Below are 22,510 nucleotides of genomic sequence, written 5' to 3'. Positions count from 1 at the left end.
GGCTCCGAGCTGTCAGCACAGAGCCCGATGTGGGGTTTGAACTCATGAACCGCGAGATCATGACCCAGGCTGAAGTCAGGCGCTCAACCAACTGAGCCACCCAGGTGCCCCCACAAATTAATTTTATATTGAGTAAGGTCTACCATGAATCTCCTTAATTCCATGTGACTTCAACTCTTTCGGTTGTTGATGGCTTCATGATTTTTAACCATCTCTCAATGCTTCAGCACAGCATAGATCAGTCATGAGGATGAACAAAAAAAGGAAAATGTGAAATGAAAGCCTGTACTTTGTAGATGCACAAATAATCTAACTTAACCCCCAAAGGACAGGCTTAAAGACTTTTAAGTATTTACAAAAGTAAATATCCATGAGTTCCTTGCAATGAAATGTTTAACCATTATGCTTTTAAGCAAATGTTTTTCTCTTCCAACACCCAAGAACAGAACATCCTATCCTCATTTTATCAAACTTCAAATTCAAACCAGCTCTACAAAGCTGTATTGTGTGATTTTCCTGTACTACGCTTTCCTGGAGGAAGCAGACGGAAAGCAAGCAGACACACGCAGTCACATCTCCTAGGTCTCAGTTAAATGGTAAGGACAGGTATTAAACAGGTCATTGTGAGCATGATGAAAGCTGCTGGAGGGGAAATGCAGGACCAGGGCTGCTGTGTGTGGTTGAGCAGGTTGTACAGTGCACAAAGACACAAAATCTGAGGAAGCACCACCCACATCTCACATCTTGCTGAGTTGTATATCTCTCAGGACAATTCTATGACAGATGGTGCCCAAGCATGCTGTACTAATGAAATCACTGTATCACAGTAATTTGCAGACAAACAGAAATAACGTATCACGAGAAAGGCTGCCTTTTTCTAATTCACAAAAAGACACCATGTAGACAAGAAGAGGGCCCTGTAGGGTGCTAAGGGAACAGAGAGAATAAGCCTGTTTAATTTAGTCTAGAAGCCAAGAAAGACCTTCTGGGGAGGGAAGGATTAGTAGTAGTTTAAAATTGTACTACAAACTCCACAGAATATCCAACTTATTTCTTTTTACTAGATTTTTGGTATAACAGTTTCTCTAAAAACACATTCTCAAATTGCAGTTAGACCTTGAAAGAAATCTGCCCTTCAGCCTCTCTGAAGTTCATTAGCAAGTAAACAGAAGCCATAGGAAGCCAGAGCAAGAAGACAGAAAGTTACACACACATCATAGGCTGCTATGCTTTTCCTAGGACAAATTTCTGTGTCTGTTTTTTTTTTAAATATTTTTTAACATTTATTCATTTTTAAGAGACAGAGACAGAATGTGAGTGGGGGAGAGGCAGAGAGAGAGGGAGACACAGAATCCAAAAGAGGCTCCAGGTTCTGAGCTGCCTGCACAGAGCCTGATGGGCGGCTCAAACCCACAAACCGTGAAATCATGACCTGAGCTGAAGCTGGACACTTAACCGACTGAGCCACCCAAGTGCCCCTGTTTTTGTTTGTGTGTGTGTGTTTTTTTAAATGTATTTTGTCTTGGTAGGTTATTTGCAAATTCTGGTATTTTCCAACACATTTCAGTAGGAAACATGTGGAACGGTCAAGGGGTAATTGCTGCTCCATGGCTGGACAAATGAGCTGTGAGGATCCTACTTTTCTGCTCCCTGAAAATGAGCCATTACACGGATGAGAACAATGGAAAGCATTTCTTAAACTGGTTCCTCCATTTTAGAGAATTTAATCATCAGCCATCTTCTGGGGGCGTGGGAAGGGATGCCTTATGAAGAATGAGCTTTGTTTCTAAGTGATACTAATAATTATAAATCACAGTGACAGTAGCTAGTGTTGTCTACATGTCAAACTCTGCACTTCGTATCCAACACTGTTCTTAGCCATTTGCGTTTACTCTGCTTTTCCCCAGGACAACTTCTGAGGTAAGAACTCTTCTTTATTTTTTATTTTTAAGGAATCTCGACACACAGCATGGGGCCTGAACCTACAACCCTGAGATCGAGGGTCGCACGCTCCTCCCCCGACTGAGCGAGCCAGGCGCCCCCTGAGGTAAGAAGTCTTTGTATCTCCACTTTACAGGTTAGGGATCTGAGGCATGAACCTGTTTACATAACTTGTATGAGGCCACAGAGCTTTCCAGCGGCAGAGCTGGGATTTGAACCCTGGCAGTGTGGCCCCAGAGCTCATGTTCTGGACCATTCAACTGCCCTGTCTGGTTGGGACAAACATCCAGCCTAGGCTAGAGACGAAATTGAGAAATAACCACTAAGCTTTCTTAATTAATGGAAACACAAACACAAGTCAACATCTAGAACTAACCACACTGCCAGTGTAACTAGCCTATCAGTCAGAATGAGCGTTTGGACGTATTCTCCAGTGAGAAAGACCTTCAGGGAGAAAGCGTAAGGTGACGCAAGAATACTAGGGCTCTGACATTCTCAGAAAGCTGGACCCAGGCCTGGGCATTCAGATCTGCCAGGATTATTTCCCATTATCCAATCCTTAAGACTCAGACAGGCTAGATCACTCGCTCGTGCCGGGCAGTGGAGATTAGAGAATTATTAATGTGAGCACTGCATTAAGAATTCCCTAAAGGGTTTTTTGCAGAATTGCTGTCCTTTTTCTTTTCTTCTCTTTTTTTTTGGGGGGGGGGGCGCAGACAGAAGGAGGGAGGGAGAGAATCCCAAGCAGGCTTTTTTTTTTTTTTTCTCCCCCGCTGAGTGTGGAACGGAGCTGGCGCTGAGTGAGCCTGACACGGGGCTCGTCCCACGGCCCTGGGATCATGACCTGAGCCAAAACCAAGAGTCAGATGCTCAACTGACTGAGTCGCCCAGCGCCCCAGAACTGCTGTCCTTTGAGGATGCTTCATATAAAAACGTTTTGTGGTCGGTAGGTTCCAAAAACCTGGCCGACTGCACCTGCCTCTGAAAGACTGACAGTGTGCCCAGAAACCCAACACTAATGAAACCTGGCTGACATTTAAAACCCAATATCACAGGGGCGCCTGGGTGGCTCAGTCGGTTGAGCTTCCGACTTCGGCTCAGGTCACGATCTCACCATCTGTGAGTTCGAGCCCCGCGTCGGGCTCTGAGCTGTCAGCACAGAGGGGCCTGCTTCGGATTCTGTATCTCCCTCTCTCTCTAACCCTCCCCTGCCCATGCTCTGTCTCTCTCTGTCTCAAAAATAAAATAAAAAACATTAAAAGAAATTAAAAAAAATAAATAAAACCCAATATCACAGAACTCTGTTTGATTATGGAGCTCTTTGCCTCCTTTGGAACCACCAGTAAAACCAGGGCCTGAGGAGCGCGGCTGCAAGGTGAGCCTGTCAGCAAGGAGCGGCAGAACACATGGAGAAGGGGAAAGCAAGGAGAAAGGAAGATGCTCTGAGGCAGGACTGTGAGAAGAGCACAAACTGAGATAGCCATACTGCTTACCATGGTGTTTCTTACATACTAGTCCTAAAAACAATTTGTTCAGTTAAACTTACAAAGGGAAAAGGAATTTTGATTATGTAACGCAAAACAGCGGGTCTGACATATTAGGGGGCCTGCCATGCTGTGGGTAGCGAGATTAGAACACATGATTACCCACACGGTATCTCCCCTCACTTCCGGAAAGGAAAAAAGGAGCATGGTGTTGTTGGTGTGAACCAGATCACCTCGGCAGAGGGAGGAAGAGGGCAGAAAGTACCTACCCTTCGGTTGGACTTCAGAGCTCAAGCTTTTTTTTTTTTAAAGTTTTGGATTTTAATTTTCTTTCATTCTTTTTTTTTTTTTTAATTTTAAAAGTAACAAAAGATAGAAGACAGACCAGGCAAGAATATGCAATCCCCCATCCCATGCAACACTGCAATGTATACTATCTATCTTTTTTTTTTTTTTAACTCAGAAGGAAATTTTGATTTCTTTCATGAATTTCTCAAGACATAACAGTGGGGGGAAAGTTCCAGCACAGAAAAGTGTGGACGCTTTTCTGCCTCATCTGTAGACAGAGCCATATGATATGGCTATTTTAAAAATACTCTCCTTTTTGTTTCAGGTCCTTTAGAGTTTCTAGAATCTTTATAAGGAAACTCAGGGTGGTAGGGGTTTGTGCTGGGGGCTATTCTCAATCACCAGTGGTCCACAACCCTCCTACGACACTTCACAACCTAAATGCAGCTCAGGAATGTGTGGGAATATTTACTCGTGAGCATATACTAGTTTGCAAAGATTGCAAAGTAGGAAATGGCTTGTATTTGAGGCTGTAAGTTTACTTCTTTGAACCATTTTATGGGCAGAGAGGGAGGCTGTTAAAAAGATTGTAATGTTGAAATATCAACTGGGGCTAAAAGCACACAAAGAATGTAGCATTAAGAAAGGTCCACCTGTTAAACCAGTGAGCTCAGAGTGTGAACATGAGTGGACTGGCCCCACAGGGGGCTTGGGGAGGACAGGGCACTGTCTAAGGTGAGTGGGAAAACTTAAGCTTCCTATTACTAATGAGAGCTTTGAGCAAGTCAGGCCAAGAGGAGCAGCCTCACGGGCAGCTCAGCTGAAGGGCTGTGAAGGGTATCAAGGTGACCTTAATCTCTAGCGACTTCCAAATGCTCACTTTAGGTCCCACAGAGCTTGGCTATATTTCATTTCTGTGAAATCTCTGACCATTACAACAAGTCCAGCCACACTCCCCTTCCTTTGAGCTAGTTGGACCAGCTCTCTTTTTCTTGTTCCCAGAGGAAAGGATTCCCAGGGCTGAGTGACTCGAGATAACTGCAGAATTTCAACTGAGTGTACCAACCCTCCTCCAGGTGTCTGTTTATATTCCTGGACACTGTTTTGTCTACTTCCTGGAAATGAAGCATAAAGCAAAACAAGAAGCAAAAATAAAAACCAGCTCTAAATATACAGTCATTATGAAGAAAAACACATTTTCAGAATAACTGGGGCCTGTAGAAGTCCCAAGGTGACAATATAACGAGATCTTTTATCTATTATTTGTCAGATCTTGAGAAGAAAAAAAGAAATCCACAATGTCCACATTCATAGTATGTGTAGCAAAAAGAAGATACACTAAAATTGCTCATTTTATTGGGATGTTAAAAATGGTAAATGATTATATAAATTGTGTGCCTATTCAGAGAAGTAACAGTATGGTAATTTTAACTGAACAATTTCTAGAAAGCTACAAAAGTGTTCTTTGCTAAATATTCTACCCTAGTACACCACGGAAGTATTTTAAGTAAGATATTTTGAATGATTAAGAAGGAGAAACTACTTTCAACATAAAATAAAATTCTCTTTGAATATACATTATTTTGGTTTAAACTCTGCTTTCTTTAAGAATATCATATCCTTAGGAGAAATATTAAAATCAGGACATGTGAGCACATCTTATGCTTGATCTAGCTGTTACCAGACAATAATCATCAACTTGTTTCTATTTCAGTGAAGATTTCAAATTCACAGACATTTAGAAACATGCTGTTTCCATAGCAGCAAATAAAGAGTAAAATTAAAAGGATTTTTATTGATTTTAACAAGTCTGGGAAAATTTATTCATCTTTTTAGCAGTGATTTTGCTCTTTTTTTTTAGTCTTTAGCAACATCTCATATTCTCTTTTCTATATATATTTAGTACATCATGTAAGTTTTGAAAAATAGGTTAATTGTGACATTACCGTAAATGTACACATTCTTATAGTAATGGAGAATAACCAATATTTGATCCTTAGTGTAAAAGAGATACTGAACTATGCAGTCAAGATGAGGCATCAAATGCTCTAACTACAAGCAACATCAGCTTAACATCTGAATAAAATACAACACTGTACACATATTTTTAGATAATTCATTAACGATTTAAAAAGCATGGTATAACATTTGCTGTTACTATTAATTTATTAAGGCGCACACACTGGAAATAAGGCTTTCAAACATCAATACTACAGCTATAAAACGCAAGTTTCTTTCTGGTTAATGTGGCAGCATGATGGCAGATAAGTGAAACCAGCAGTATAATCGTGCCAAGTTAACCTGCTAAGAAAATAGGACTTCATTCCTTTGTTCGCGTGTTGTTTAAGTTGTATGTTTTTCTGCCAATTATTCTGATGTCTAAAACTTTCTATTTGTCAAAACACAGAGAAATGGCTCACCTGTAACAGAGACACAGCCTAACGGAGCGATGAGAGTAATGGGGGCAAATCCGTAGGCTGCAAAGTTGCCCATCTCCCCAACGGCCATGAGCACGGCCCCAGCCCACCACAACATACTCTTGAAGTATGGCCTTGGGTGTTCCTGGTGTGCTAACTGGACATGAGAATATTTCTGGAAGGAAATCAGGATGCAAATAAGAAAGTATCTCTACCACAAATTAAAACTTGCCCTGAAAAGTTTTGGTCCTATGCATTTGCATCATGGCTTTTATTTGCAGGTTATTACAGAGCAATTGCTATGGCTTTCTGCTTGTTCCAAACATATTAACTGCAGAAGTGACTCCCATTGATGGAGAATTTTGTGGAGGAAAGGGCCTTCTCACATAGGAATGTTGCTTAATTCTGATAACTGTAAAGTTAGTACCAGTCTTCCTCTCCAAAGATGAGGAGTATGTTAAGGAGTTAAGTGTCTTAACACTACTTTCAGAATGCCGAAAAAGTTCAGATGCCAAAATAAACATTCGGGAAATAAAAATAATAAGTTACTAAAGGAAAATCCTTTGAAAATGGATTCAAATGTATGAGTCAAAGTAGCTATCACAATAAACATAGTAAGGCAGAATGCTTTGATAGTTGGGGGTTGGGGTGATAGATGCTTATTTACATCTGGTTTGAGTATTTTTTGTATTTGAAACATATATATTCATGGCCATTACATAAAGCCCAATTTACTTATTGATTTTATGACAACTGAACTTACTTTCTTATAAGAAGTATATACAATTCTAGATTATGTTTGAAAACTTAAAAAAATAATAAAAGTACTAGAAGAAAACAGAACATTAAAAATAAATCTTGGTTTACGCCAAGATTATGAACAACTTTGGTACAAATTTGTGGTACCAATTTACAAACTACTGAGGCACCTTGCCTAGGATATGCAATACTATTAAGATGCCCACAAAAATATTTAATTTCTTTTAAAATTAGAAGAAGAAAAAAGTGAACGCAATCCAGCCTAAGATATATTTGTCTTTATGTCAGTGAGGTCATAAAATATAATTGTTTAGATTTTTTGTGGAAGAAGGATCCCAGGAGGGCAAAAGTGCCTGAGACCCCTTCAAGCCATAATGTGTCCCTAGATCAAACTACACTTAGAAAAACAAGCTACTTCTTACCTGAATATTTAGGGAAATACTGATTACCAAGTTTCCTAAGATGGCCAGCAAAACTCCAAAAAGGTGAATCTGTAAAAGAAAATGTTTTCTTTTTTCAGTAACACTTGTAAGATATTTACTAAAAATCCCCTCCCCACCCAAAACAATAAAATTTAAGTTGATACATTCATTCATTTGTTCATTCATTCAGGATCATTTGGATTATGAATAGTGGTTTTGTCAGAATTTGGTTTTTTTCACTTTAGTCAAATATTATCCTTTAGAACTAGCTCAATGCTTTACTGAATTCTCTAGATATTTAATTCACTAAAATAAAGAAAATAGTTAGCAGGTTCTTTTTCTAAGGTGCTTCTTATTTATCCTGTCTGTCAATTTTCCTCAGCAACCCCCCTGATTGCGGTGTTCATTGCCTCAAGTATGGACCGTAAAATTGTTTCCCATCTGGTTTCCCTCTCTCCTTTCTCTTAACATATTCTGGAGGACTGTAGTATGAAAGAAAGATCACTGGCCTTGGAGATAAAGGATGAATCTGAGATTCAGATCTATTTTCTTTTTTTTTTTTAACATTTTTTTTATTTGAGAGAGAGAGAGAGAGCACAAGCAGGGGAGGGGGGCAGAGAGAGAGAGAGAGAGAGAGAGAGAGAGAGAGAGAGAGAATCTCAAACAGGATCCATGCCCAGTACAGAGCCTGATATGGGGCTTGATCCCACAACCCTGAGATCATGACCTGAACTGAAATCAAGGGTCGACCATTCAACTGACTGAGCACCCAGGCGCCCCAGATCTGCTATTTTCTAACAGGTAACTTTGAGCAAATTATTTCAGCTCCCTGGCCTCAGTAAACAAGAAGATGTTGAATAAGATGTTTCTAAAATCCCCTTCCCTCTAAAGTTCTATGATCTCCATCAGGGGTAGACTACATTTTCCTACTACTCCATTAAATATGCTGTGGTATGGTCCAGATGAGGACGGCTTATGGGGAACTGGTAAAGTAGTTTTATATTCGATGTAGTTGACTGTAGAGAAACACTGTGGCTTTCTCTGATCTTGCTTTCTCAGACTCTACATGGTAAGTGCCTTTATTCCTTCTTCTTCTTCTTTTTTTTAATTTATTTATTTTTGGGGACAGAGACAGAGTGCAAGCAGGGAAGGGGCAGAGAGAGAGGGAGACACAGAATCTGAAGCAGGCTCCAGGCTTCAAGCTGTCAGCACAGAGCCCAATGTGGGGCTCGAACCCATGAAGTGCAGGATCATGACCTAGGCCAAAGTCAGATGCCTAACCGTCTGAGCCACCCAGGCACCCCTATTTCTTCTTTTAGAATGTCATGTGCATCACTAGGTTCTATGAAGAGATGGCAAACTGTCTGAGGGAAGAGAACCATGTCTTAGGCTTCTCTTGGATCTCCTACATCATCTACTTTATAAAATTAGGGGCTCTTGAAAAATACGTGCTGGAAAAAGTATATAATGGTTTAAAACAAGAACTAAAAAGAGATTAAAAAATAAGTGCTTGGGGAGCCTGGGTGGCTCAGTCAGTTAAACATCCAACTTCAACTCAGGTCATGATCTTGCAGTTTGTGAGTTCGAGCCCCACATTGGGCTCTCTGCTGTCAGCCCAGAACCCACTTTGGATTTCTGTCTCCTTCTCTCTCTGCTCTTCCCCCACTGGTTCTCTCTTTGTCTCTCTCTTAAAATAAATAAACTTAAAAAAAATAAGTTTTTACACATTGCTGAACATGTTTACTTCAAAAGATGCATTTACTGCTCCTATCAAGGCACAAAAGCATCATATCTTTCTACCAGGATAAATTAGCAGTGATATCAGGGATCTTCCCCCTTCTTTTTCTACAGTACACAACTCCTAGCTAGCTTCAAATTCCAAGGAGTTATTTGAATTTCAAAAGAATATTATAACCACAAGGAGCTCTTTTCAGAATGCAAAATGCCTTTGAAGTTTTAAAACTTTATTATATGTGCTGAAGTGAAATTCAGTGTTTTTAAAAAATGAAGCAGAAAAGTTGAAAACCCATTTAATAGCTGATATATAATATCCGTAGCCTTTAATCAGTTAAGAATGTTCTTTTCCTAATAAAGGCACTTGGCAATAATTTTGATCACTATTCCTCATGGGGAAAAATCGTATCATAATTGTGCTATTTCCATGCTTTCAATTTATAATCGAATGCGTTTGGCAGTAATTACGAAAATAAAGTTTCATAAGAAGTTTGGGATTGAATGGATAATTTTGAAATCTTCCACAATTACAACAGTAAATTATAGAATAGAAATAACTTACTTCAGTACTTTAAATCACTCACTGAATAGTTTGAATTGAACTCACTACCAGGCTGAGTGTTTAGAAATTGGTAGCAAGATTTGGCAATAATTTCTTGGATGTGAGACCAAAAGCACAGGCCAAAAAAACAAAACAAAACAAAACAAAAACCAAGACTAGATAAGCTGGACTCCATCACGATTAAAATCTTTTGTGCAACAGCAAAGGAAACAACCAACAAAACTAAAAGGCAACCAACGGAATGGGAAAAGATATTTGCAAATGACATATCGGACAAAGGGCTAGTATCCAAAATCTATAAAGAGCTCACCAAACTCCACACCCGAAAAACAAATAACCCAGTGAAGAAATGGGCAGAAAACATCCGGATGGCCAACAGGCACATGAAAAGATGCTCAATGTTGCTCCTTATCAGGGAAATACAAATCAAAACCACACTCAGGTATCACCTCACACCAGTCAGAGTGGCCAAAATGAACAAATCAGGAGACTATAGATGCTGGAGAGGATGTGGAGAAACGGGAGCCCTCTTGCACTGTTGGTGGGAATGCAAATTGGTGCAGCCGCTCTGGAAAGCAGTGTGGAGGTTCCTCAGAAAATTAAAAATAGACCTACCCTATGACCCAGCAATAGCACTGCTAGGAATTTATCCAAGGGATACAGGAGTACTGATGCATAGGGGCACTTGTACCCCAATGTTCATAGCAGCACTCTCAACAATAGCCAAATTATGGAAAGAGCCTAAATGTCCATCAACTGATGAATGGATAAAGAAATTGTGGTTTATATACACAATGGAATACTACGTGGCAATGAGAAAAAATGAAATATGGCCTTTTGTAGCAACGTGGATGGAACTGGAGAGTGTGATGCTAAGTGAAATAAGCCATACAGAGAAAGACAGATACCATATGGTTTCACTCTTATGTGGATCCTGAGAAACTTAACAGAAACCCATGGGGAAGGGGAAGGAAAAAAAAAAAAAAGAGGTTAGAGTGGGAGAGAGCCAAAGCATAAGAGACTGTTAAAAACTGAGAACAAACTGAGGGTTGATGGGGGGTGGGAGGGAGGGGAGGGTGGGTGATGGGTATTGAGGAGGGCACCTTTTGGGATGAGCACTGGGTGTTGTATGGAAACCAATTTGACAATAAATTTCATATATTAAAAAAAAATCTTGTGCAACAAATGACACTATTAATGGAGTGAAAGGTGACTTACATGGTGGGAGAAAATATTTGCAAATCATATATCTGACAAAGATTGATATCCAAGATACATAAAGAACTCTTACAATTCAACAACAAAATTGATAACCCAATTAAAAATGGGCAAAGGACATAAGAGACTCTTAAAAACTGAGAATAAACTGAGGGTTGATGGAGGGTAGGAGGGAAGGGAAAGTGGGTGATGGGCATTGAGGAAGGCACCTGTTGGGATGAGCACTGGGTGTTGTATGGAAACCAATTCGACAATAAATTTCATATTAAAAAAAATTAAAGCCACAAATGACTGAAAAAATAAAAATGGGCAAAGGACTTGAATAGACATTTCTCCAAAGAAATTACACAAATGGCCAATAGGCACATGAAAAGATGTTCAACAGCACTAATTACTAGGGAAATGCAAATCAAAATCACAATGCGCTACCACCTCACACCCACTGGGAGGGCTATAATAAAAACAAACAAACAAACAAACAAACAAACAGGTGCCTGGGTGACTTGGTCTGTTGAGCGGCCAACTTTGACTTTGGCTCAGGTCATGATCACAGGGTTGTGGGATTGAGCCCCATCCCATGTTGGGCTCCTCACTGAGTGTGGAGCCTACTTAAGAGTCTCTCTCTCCCCTTCTCCCTCTCTCCCTCACTCAAGCCCTCTCTCTAAAACAAACCAGAAAACAACAAGTGTTGGAAAGGATGTGGAGAAACTGGAACCCTTGTGCACTGCTGAAAAGAATGTAAAATAGTACAGCTGCTGATCATACAACACATACAGGAATTAACTCAAAATCAAAGACTTAATGGGGCGCCTGGGTGGCTCAGTCGGTTAAGCGTCCGACTTCAGCTCAGGTCACGATCTCGCGGTCCGTGAGTTTGAGCCCCGCGTCAGGCTCTGGGCTGATGGCTCAGAGCCTGGAGCCTGCTTCCGATTCTGTGTCTCCCTCGCTCTCTGTCCCTCCCCCATTCATGCTCTGTCTCTCTCTGTCTCAAATATAAATAAACGTTAAAAAAAAATTTTTTATAAAAAAAAAAATCAAAGACTTAAGAGCTAAAACTCTAAAATTCTCAGACAAAAGCAGGAATAAATCTTTATAATCTTGGATTTGGCTATGGATTCTTACAGGTAAGATATCAAAGTCACAAGCAACAAAAGAAAAAATAATTAGACCTTATTAATATGAAAAAGTTTTATGTTTCAAAGGACACTAATAATAAAGTGAAAAGGCAATCCATAAAGTGGGAGAAAATATTTGGAAATCATATATCTGATATAGGACTTGTACCTAGAATATATATAAAAAAAAAAAAAACTCTTACAACTCAATGACAAAAAGAAAAATATCCCAATTAAAAATGGGCAAAGGGGGGCGCCTGGGTGGCTCAGTCGGCTAAGCGTCCGACTTCGGCTCAGGTCACGATCTCATGGTCCGTGAGTTCGAGCCCCGTGTCGGGTTCTGTGCTGACAGCTCGGAGCCTGGAGCCTGCTTCGGATTCTATGTCTCCCTCTCTCTCTCTGCTCCTCCCCTGTTCATGCTCTGTCTCTCTCTGTCTCAAAAATAAATAAAAATTAAAAATAAAAATAAAAATAAAAATGGGCAAAGGACCTGAATAGCCATTTCTCCAAAGAAGACAAATGTCTGACAAGCACATGAAAGGATGTCAACATCATTAGTCACCAGGTAATGCAAATGAAAAACACAGTGCTGTACCGCTTCACACCAAATAAGGTGGCTATAATCAAAAAGTCAGATAATAACAAGTGTTGGTGAGGATGTAGATCAATCAGTAGCCTCATACACTGCTGATGGAAATACTAAATGTTACAACCACTTTGGAAAAACAGTCTGGCAGTTCCTCAACATTTTAAGCGTGGAATTTCCATTTGACTCAGCAATTCCACTCCTAGGTATATATCCAAGAGAAATGAAAACACATCTACACAAATACTTGTACACAAGTGTCCAGAGCAGTATTATTCATAACATAGCCAAAAGTGAAAATGACTTAAATGTCTATCAACAAATGAATACACAAAACGTAGTATATATTCATACAATGGAATATTATTTATCCACAAAAAGGAATGCAGCATAGGTATATGCTACAACCTGGATGAACCTTGAAAATTTTATGCTATGTAAAAGAACCTAGTCACAGAAGACCATGTGTTAAAGGATTCCTTTTATATGAAAGGTCCAGAGTAGGCAAATCTATTAATAGAGAAAGCAGATTAGTGGTTGCTTAGGGATGGGGAGAATGCAGGGCTTGGGGATAACAGCCAAAGTGTGGAAGGTTTCTTTTATTTGCTTTTTTTTTCTTTATAATTTATTGTCAACTTAGCTAACATACAGTGTAGTTTTGGCTTCAGGAGCAGATTCCCAAGATTTATCACTTACATACAACACCCAGTGCTCATCTCAACAAGTGCCCTCCTCAATGCCCATCACCCATTTTCCCTGCACCCCCCAACCCCATCAACCCTCAGTTTGTTCTTTGTATTTAAGAGTCTCTTATGGTTTGCCTCCCTGTTTGTAACTAATTTTCCTTCCCTTCTCCCATGGTCTTCTGTTAAGTTTCTCAAATTCCACCTATGAGGGACAACATATGATACCTGTCTGCCTCTGACTGACTTATTTCACTTAGCATAATACCCTCCAGTTCCATCCATGTTGTTGCAGTGACAAGATATCGTTCTTTTTCATCACCAAGTAGTATTCCAGTGTGTGTGTGTGTGTGTGTGTGTGTGTGTGTGTGTGTGTGTGTATACATCTTCTTTATCCATTCATCAGGTGATGGACATTTGGGCTCTTTCCATAATTTGGCTATTGTTGAAAGCGCTGCTATAAACATTGGGGTACAAGTGCCCCTATGAATCGGCACTCTATCCTTTGGATAAATTCTTAGTAGTGCTATTGCTGTGTCATAGGGTAATTCTACTTTTACTTTTTTGAGGAACCTCCATACTGTTTTCTAGAGTGGTTGCACCAGTTTGCATTCAAGGGTGGAAGGTTTCTTTTTGAGGTGATGAAAATATTTTAAAGTTGATTGTGGTGATGGTCACACAACTCTGTAAAGGTACTAAAAACCAGTGTTTTTACAGCATTCGGCGCTGTATGCTATATGATTTACATTTTAATGAAGTTGTTACAAACAATAAAATAATTTTTAGTACACAAAGTATTTACTTTTTTTTTTTTTTTGGCCCAGAGAAATAAAACGTTCCCAATGTAGCTAGCTCTCTTACAGTCTCTTCTCACTTCCAGAAGAGAAGTTAACTTTTTCCTGAAGTTGATTTAGATCAATTTCTTTCCTTCCTAGATTTGCTTTTATTATCTTTCTTTACTGAGTTTTTCATCTTCATTTAGACTCTCAACTCATTAGCTTTTCCTCTTTCTTCCTATATAACATATGCAAGTGCAGCTATATATGTTCCTTTAAAAATTTTTTAACGTTTATTTATTTTTGAGACAGAGAGAGACAGAGCATGAACGGGGGAGGGGCAGAGAGAGAGAGAGACACAGAATCCGAAGCAGGCTCCAGGCTCTGAGCCATCAGCCCAGAGCCCGACGTGGGGCTCGAACTCAGGGACCACGAGATCGTGACCTGAGCTGAAGTCGGACGCTTAACTGACTGAGCCACCCAGGCGCCCCTATGTTCCTTTAAGTACACCCTCTGTTTTGGTTCCATGCATACTTTTGGCATGCACAGTTTCCATTGGCATTTAGTTCTAAATATTTCATAAATATTGTATTATTTTTATCTGAACCTTATATTATTCAGAGGTCTGTATTTTAATATTTCTAAATGAATGGGGATGTTGGTCATTGCTTTCTTACCAATTTCTAATTTTATTGAGTTGTGGATAGAAAATATGCTGTGTGTAAATTAACATTTGCTTTTTCACCTAGTATATGGTGGAAAGTGAAATTTGTTTTGTGACCTAATAGTGTATGGTCAAGTTTTATAAGTATTCCATGTATGCTTGAAAATATTCTTTAAAAATTGTTTATTTGTTTTGAGAAAGGAGTGAGAGAGTGTGCAGGGGAGGGGCAGAGAGAAAGGGAGAGAGAATCCCAAGCAGGCTCTACACTGTCAGTACACAGCCCGGTGTGGGGCTCGAACTCACGAACTGTGAGATCATGACCTGAGCAGAAATCAAGAGTTGGATGCTTAACTCACTGAACCACCCAGGAACTCCTGAAAAGAAAGTATTTTTAATTGTTGGGTTAACATATTATATATGTATTTTTTTTCTATCCATCTATCTACCTATCTCCATTAATTCATTGCTCAAATCTTTGATAATAAATTTCGGACTGCTTTGCCTATCAATTGCTAATATAGGTATATTAAAAATCTAACTAAACATGGATGTATCCACTTTCCTTTTAAATATATTGAATTTTGCTTTACATATTTTAAGGCTATGGAGTTAGGTAGGTATATAAAAGTTCAGGATTGTCTTATCTTTCCAGTTAATTATTGCTTTTATCATTATATATTGACTCTTTTAATCTCAATAACCTTTTCCCTTTAAAGTTTATTTTATCTGATATTTATATAATGTAGCTGCTTTCTTTGGATATTTGCCACTTTCCATATCACTTTACTTTCAACATTTCTGTGTCATTATATTTAGTCAGTTCTCTTATACACTGAAAATAACTGAATTAAAAAAAAAACCTGAGACTTTCTGTTAAACGGGAAGTTTAGTCCATTTTATTTATTGTGAGTAAAAATATATTTTCACTTGTTTCTACCATCTTTTTTTGTATTTGCAGTTATTTTGCTTTTTCTTTGCTTTCTAATTTCTCCTTTCCAGAGTCTTCTTGGATTGATTGAGCACTCTTTTTTCTTCCCCTTACTCTTTTAGCTAGGAAGTTATACACCTTATTTATATTCTTTTAGTAATTCTTGTGTTTTTTCAACTTTTATTTTGAAATAATTATTGACTCACAGTAGGCCTCAAATAAATGTAAAGATAGGTCCCAAGCACTCTTTTTTGGTTGTATTTTTTTTAATGTTTATTTTATTTTTGAAAGAGAGAGAGCATGAGCAGGGGAGGGACAGAGAGAGGGACACAGAGGATCTGAAGCAGACTCTGCACTGACAGCAGAGAGCCCGATGTGGGGCTTGAACTCCAGAACCGTGAGATCGTGACCTGAGCCGGAATGAAGAGTTGGACACTTAACCAACTGAGCCACCCAGGCACCCCCCAAGCACTCTTCCCCCAGCCTCCCCTCACAGTTCACATTTTACACTACTATACTAAAACATCAAAATCAAGAAATCAGAATTGGTAAAGATCTTGTTCAGATTTTACCAGCTATACTAGCACTTGTGTGTGTGTGTGTGTGTGTGTGTGTGTGCGCGCGCGCGCACACGTGTGCGCGTGTGTGTGTGACAAGATCCTCATCTGTACCATCACCATAAGATTCCCTTGTTACCCCTTTACTGATACACCCATCTTTTTCCCCTCCCCAACCCTAACCTGTAGCAACCCCTCATCTGTTCTCCATCTCTAGAATTATATTAATTCACAAATGCTACATAAATGGAACCATGCAGTTTATAAATTTTTTGAAATCGGCATCAGTCTTGAGGTTCATCCAAGTTGGATCAATAATCCTTGATCCTTTTGATTTCTGAGTAGTATTCCATGGTATGGATGTACCACAACATATTTAACCATTCACCCACTGAATGACACTTGAGTTGTTTCCAGTTTTTGGCTGTATGAATAAAGCTGCTATGAACACTGTGTACAAATTCTGCATGAAAATAAGTTCATTTCTCTGGGATAAATGCCAAAGGTGTAATTCCTGGATTGTGTGGTAAGCCTATTTTAAGTTTTGAAAAGAACTGCCCAACTACTTTCCAGAGTGGCTGTACCATTTACACTCCCAACAGCAATATGTATGAGTCATACAGTTGCTCTAATATTAAATCTATCATGCATTCTTGACATAAATTCCACTGTTAATAAACATTCTATCCTCCTGAACATTATAAAAACTTTTAGCTACAGTCTCTTCCCTCCTATGTTCTTGGTGGTCTATTATTAGTTCCACCTTGCTTTTATATCCCCAAACGAGTCGTTGTTATGATTCCTTCATACAATCAATACTTGCTTATTTGTTCACGTTCATCTACTTCTTTGCTCATCACTGTTCTTTTAAAACACATAGCTTTATGGAGATATAATTCACGTACTATTATGTTCACCCTTTTAAAGTGTACAATTCAACACTCTTTTAGAACATTCAGAGTTCTGCAACTATCACCACTGTCTTGATTTCAGAACATTTTCCTCACCCCCAAAACAACTTCCACACCCATGAGCAGTCACTGCCCATTCTCTCGTCCCCTCAGTCCCTGGCAACCACCAATTTACTTTCTGTCTGTATGGATTTGCCTGCTGTGGACCTTGTATATACTTGGACTCATACAATATGTGACTTCTTGTGTCTGTTTTCTTTCACTTAGCATGTTGCTTTCAAGGCTTACTATGCTGTAGCATGCATCAGCATGTATCAGGTATGTAGAATGTATCATTCCTTTGTATGGCTAGGAAATATTCCATTGTAAGAATATACCACATTTTACTTATGTATTCATCAGGTGGTGGGCATTTCGGTTGTTCCTACTTTTTGGATATCACATTCTCATATCTTAGTTTTTCTTTTGGGTTCAATGTCCTTCCTGAAAAAAACTTTAGTAGCTCTTTCTTGAGAGAGAGAGAGAGAGAGAGAGAGAGAGAGCATGCTGGAGGGCCAGAGAATCTTAAGCAGTCCCCATGCCCAGCACAGATCCCAACACGAGACTCCAACTGTAACTGTGAGATAGATCATGACCTGAGTCAAAATCAAGAGTTAGACACTTAACCAACTGAGCCACCCAGGAGCCCCAATTAGCTCTTTCAGTCAAAGCTTTGAATTCCAGTTCTCTCTTATTCTGCAAAAATCTTTATGTCATCTTTCCCTTTGAGTACAGGAATACAGGCTGACAGTTACTTCATTCAGTGCTCTGGTAATATCATTCCATTGTCTCCCGGCCCTTGCTGTTGAGGAGTAGGTTGTCAACCTAATTGCCGCTCCTTTGCAGGTAGTCTGGTATTTTTCTCAGGATGCTTTTAAGATTGTCTTTGTCATTGGTTTTCAGCAGCTTCACTACCATTTTTCAGCATGTGAATTACTTTCTGCTTAGAACTCATGCTTCCTCAATTTGAGGACTCCAGTCTTTCACGAATTGAGTTAAGTTCTTAACACTCCTCTCTTTGAATGTCATCCCCCTTTTGTTCTATTCCCTCCACATGGAAACTCCTGTTACCAGCATGTGAGATTCTTAAATTCTATCCTCCTTGTTTCCTAAAATATCATGTTTTCCAACTCTTTATCTCTGTAAACTGAATTCTGGATAATTTCCTCAGATCTGACTTCTAGGTCAGTCTCCTGACTTCCCTCCTCTGATTTGAGTAGTCTTTATACACTTCTATGTCTACATATACTAGACTGTACTGTGATGATTTTGTACAAGCTCATTTCCTCTCTAGACTCTAAGTTCCTTGAGGGCAGAGCTGTGACTTACTTATCAACTCATTTCTGTAACCCTAATGACTAGTATAGGCACTGGCACAAAGAAGTTGTTTATTAAATGCTGTTTGAACTGATTATAAACTGTCTAGAGATAGTACATTTTGGCCTTTGATCCTAGGAAGATCTCAAAGGGAATATTTTGTAATCAACTGGAGTTTGAATACACCATGCTCTCAGTTTTTGTGAGAACACAAGCTTGCCCAGGAACTCAGATTTCAACAATTAAGAGTTTCTACCAGTGTACAATAAAAAGCTGCTTGCTGACTTTAAAAATCTAGTGAATGTATATTACGCAAAGAATAAGAAATATGTAGGTATAAAGCAGGTGTCAGAAACAGAAACAGAAAACTGGCATATCTTATTCTTCATTTTTCAGAAACTTTACCTAATTATTTAAGGTTAATTGCATACTCATTAAGTTCATTTCACACGTAATTATAAATAATAGTAATGCAGTAAATCCTCATTAATGTCCCCAATTGAAAGGAGGGAAACTTCAAATCTGCAGTGTTTTTAAAATAAGATGATTTAATTACCTTCAAGAACATACAGTAACTTGAAGTAACCAAAATTAAATGCTGTTTGCAATTAGAGGCTCTGGTAAATGTGCTTTAATGGCTATAAAATCCTCATCTTCAGGGCGCCTGGGTGGCTCAGTCGGTTAAGCGTCCGACTTCAGCTCAGGTCATGATCTCACGGTTCGTGAGTTCCAGTCCTGCATCAGGCTCTGTGCTGACAGCTCAGAGCCTGGAGCCTGCTTCAGATTCTGTGTCTCCCTCTCTCTCTGCCCTTCCCCTGCTTGCTCTCTCTCAAAATGAAGAAAAAATGTTAAAAAATTTAAAAAAATCCTCATCTGCAAACAGGAGTATCATTTGCATATAGTGAGCAGGCCCTTATAAACTTGCCATTTAAATTACAGGTGTCTAGTTTACATCATTACTTTATTCAGAGTGTTATGTTTTGTAGCATTTTAGAATTACTGGAAGTTGAGATCTCCTCTCCCCGACCCCCTTTCTCCCCTCACTGATTTGGAGACTGGTCAGGAAAGAGAACAGAGGGCCCGAGAAGGCAAGTGTCTTGTGCAAAGTCACACAGCTAGAAGCAGGCAAACTTTGGCAGCAAGGTACCCAGCTCATGTCTGAATCACTATTTCTGACTGCAATAGGTAACCTTCTGGCTAGTCAGTGTCAATTTACTACACTTTTAAAATCAGAGTCTGCTTCTTTCTCTCAGTGCAAGTAAGATAAAGCAAAGATAATAGTCAAAGGGAGAGGTTGCTTCGCCCCTTAATAATGCAGTTAGAAGCATGGGCCGGACACACAGAAACATGCCCTCAATTCGTTCAGTGCTGACTCTTGTCACCACTGTAGCTTAATTCCTGACTTTTCCAGGATGTCTTGGTAAACAGATGGTAGGAGCCACAGCTAGTAATTTATCTGGAATGAGATTCAAAATACCAGCACTGAGAAGGATCAGTGATGTTTTTGTGTTATCTGGAAGAACTATCTTCTATCCTACCTTTTGTGCCAGCAGGTTCTTCAGATATTTTGCATAAAGTTGTTGACCTCTAATCCATGGGTGGGGGTGGTTTGGCCAGATGGAGGTGGGACATAACAGGGGTGTATGGACTTGGTAATAGTCTGTCTCAGTTCCGGCTTTGAACTCAAACATATTCCTGGCTTTGCCTTCAAACATAAATTTAGAATCAGAACCCAGTGGAGCTAGTGCATGGTTCAAAAGAACCACAGTTTCAGGGCTAGTTTTGAACACTGCAATAGTCATATTCACCTTGCAGCTGGAGTAAGGCTGTCTCTCCCGTTCCAGGCAGTAAAATATGCCTGAACACGCAAATGACAGATTCAGTTTCTAGTACTGGAAATGCCACAGGTTGAGTGATTTAGGTCAACTAATCCCTGTAGGAATGACCGTTAAGAGCCCAAATTGACAAAGGGATGACGCGTCTGAGAAATGGGTGTTCAGTTCACCGTGTCTCATGGGAAACTCTCAGGAATGAGCTGGGGCCGTTCTGCATTTGCACGTTGTAAACAGGTAGACAACTACTTCATCTCTAGAACAGTTAGAAAGGGACAGGAGGATGCCCAAATTCTTCGTAATACTTCGTAATACTTAAGTATTAGGCATGAAGACTCATAATGTGTACAACTTACTTCCAAATGGCATATCATAACATAAAGTACAAAACATACACACAGAGAACAAATGTTTCACAATGCTAACAACTGGTGAATCTCCAGGTGAAGGACATGTGGTGTTTATTATCCACTCTTCTTAATTTTCTAGAAGTTGGAAAATTTTCAAACTAAGAAGTTTAAAAAAAATCACTGCTTTACAGACTCAATGAAATTAAAGGGAATATGGATTCATTTAAAAAGAGTTAAAAGAAGACATGTTAGCAAGAAAAGCAAGAAACACAAAGCAAGCTGGCTGAACCAAGGAAAGATATTATGGAGAAAAATAAAACCATCACTTAACTTAAAACCACGTGTAGACACTGCCTGGGAAAAACGCACAATGTAGAGGGAAAGGACATGCCATGCAAGTGATTGGAGAGAAGCTGCTAGATATGGGAGACAGACAGCTTGAGGAAGCTCACCTGTGGTGCTATTCATTCAGTCATGCGTCTGTTTGGTATTTATTTAACAACTGCTGAACATTAGGTTCTATGTCAGGAACTGAGGATGCAAAGTACCCTCAAGGAGCTCAGAAGAAGTAGAAAGAGCACCAATTACAAACAGACTACCACCTGTGAAATCTGTACTAGAGATAGATGCTATGGAAACAGAAGGGACAGAGAGTGCACATCTGCCTAGTTCGGAGAGTATATTAGCCACAGAAGCGGCTGCTATGACAAATTACCACAAACCTGGGAGTGGCTTAAAACAAGAGAAATTCATTCTCTTACAGTTTTGGAGGCCAGAAGCCCAGAGTCTATTTCACTGGGCTGAAACCAAGATGGCAGAGCTACATTCGCTCCGAAGGCTCTAGAGGAAAATTCATATCTTGCCTTTCCCAGTTTCTGATGGCTGCTGACATATCATTGCTTTATGGTTCTATCACTCCAACCTCTGTGGCCACCTCATCTCTTTTTTTTTGTATGAAATCTCCCTATGCCTCCCTCTTACACAAAGATGGCATTAGGGTCCATCTAGATAATCCAGGACAGCCTTCCTATCTTGAAATCTTTAACTTAATTATGTCTGCAGTAAACAGGGTGCTTGAAGGGCCCTGCAGCAGAAGATGCCAGCAGAGCTGGACGAGAGAGGCAGGCAGGAGACGCTGTGTGCCATGAATCTGTAGGTGGTGTTATGCATGGCACAAAAGACTCTAAACTAGAGGATAGGTCCAGATTTTCCTTTTTTTTTTTTTTAAGTTTATTTATTTTGAGAGAGAGAGAGAGAGAGAGCCAGAGCACAAGTGGGGGAGGGGCAGAGAGCGAGGGAGACACAGAATCCAAAGCAGGCTCCAGGCTCTGAGCTGTCAGCACAGAGCCTGACGTGGGGCTCGAACTCACACACCGTGAGATCATGACCTAGGCTGAAGTTGGACGTTGAACTGACTGAGCTACCCAGGCACCCCCAGATTTTACTTTTAAGAAGACTCATCTTGGGGCACCTGGGTGGCTCAGTCGGTTAAGCGTCTGACTTCAGCTCATGTCATGATCTCACGGTGCATGGGTTCGAGCCCCATGTCAGGCTCTGTGCGGACAGCTCAGAGCCTGGAGACTGCTTTGAATTCTGTGTGTGTCTCTCTCTGTCCCTCCTCCTCTCACACTCTCTGTCTCTCTCTCAAAACAAATACATAAACATTAAAAAAAAAAAAAAGCAGAAGACTTATTCTGGCTGCAGTGTGGAGGATGGACTGGCACAGAGCAAGACCAGAGAACAGGAAGGCCATTCAGGAGACTACTTCAGGAATTCAGAGAAGAAGCAGGGGCAATGGGGCAATGGGAGAGTTAATCACAATAGGGCCAGGAAGAAACAATCTTCATATTCATAGTGGTAAACACTGGAGACAACCTGAAATATGTAATGCTTTTTGGATTACTGAATGGGTTAGACTGTTCTTACC

The 22,510-nt window shown here is 39.8% G+C and overlaps 1 protein-coding gene across 1 annotated transcript in view; it reads right to left on the bottom strand.

Annotated features, from left to right (window-relative positions):
• Positions 1 to 22,510, bottom strand: part of NIPAL2 (NIPA like domain containing 2) — a 156,468-nt gene that overhangs the window by 49,824 nt on the left and 84,134 nt on the right. The window contains exons 5-6 of the mRNA XM_047088841.1: positions 7,312 to 7,380; positions 6,134 to 6,305 (exon numbers count right to left, since the gene is read on the bottom strand). Of these exons, the coding sequence (XP_046944797.1) occupies positions 6,134 to 6,305; positions 7,312 to 7,380 (241 nt within the window). The remainder of the gene's footprint in view (positions 1 to 6,133; positions 6,306 to 7,311; positions 7,381 to 22,510) is intronic.

This window comes from Lynx rufus, unplaced genomic scaffold (genome assembly GCF_022079265.1).
Source record: "Lynx rufus isolate CCGP_SWC_20201006 ecotype Redwood Valley unplaced genomic scaffold, mLynRuf1.p SCAF_26, whole genome shotgun sequence".
In the NCBI taxonomy this organism is placed as follows: domain Eukaryota; kingdom Metazoa; phylum Chordata; class Mammalia; order Carnivora; family Felidae; genus Lynx; species Lynx rufus.
This window is presented reverse-complemented; position numbering and strand designations above follow the sequence as displayed.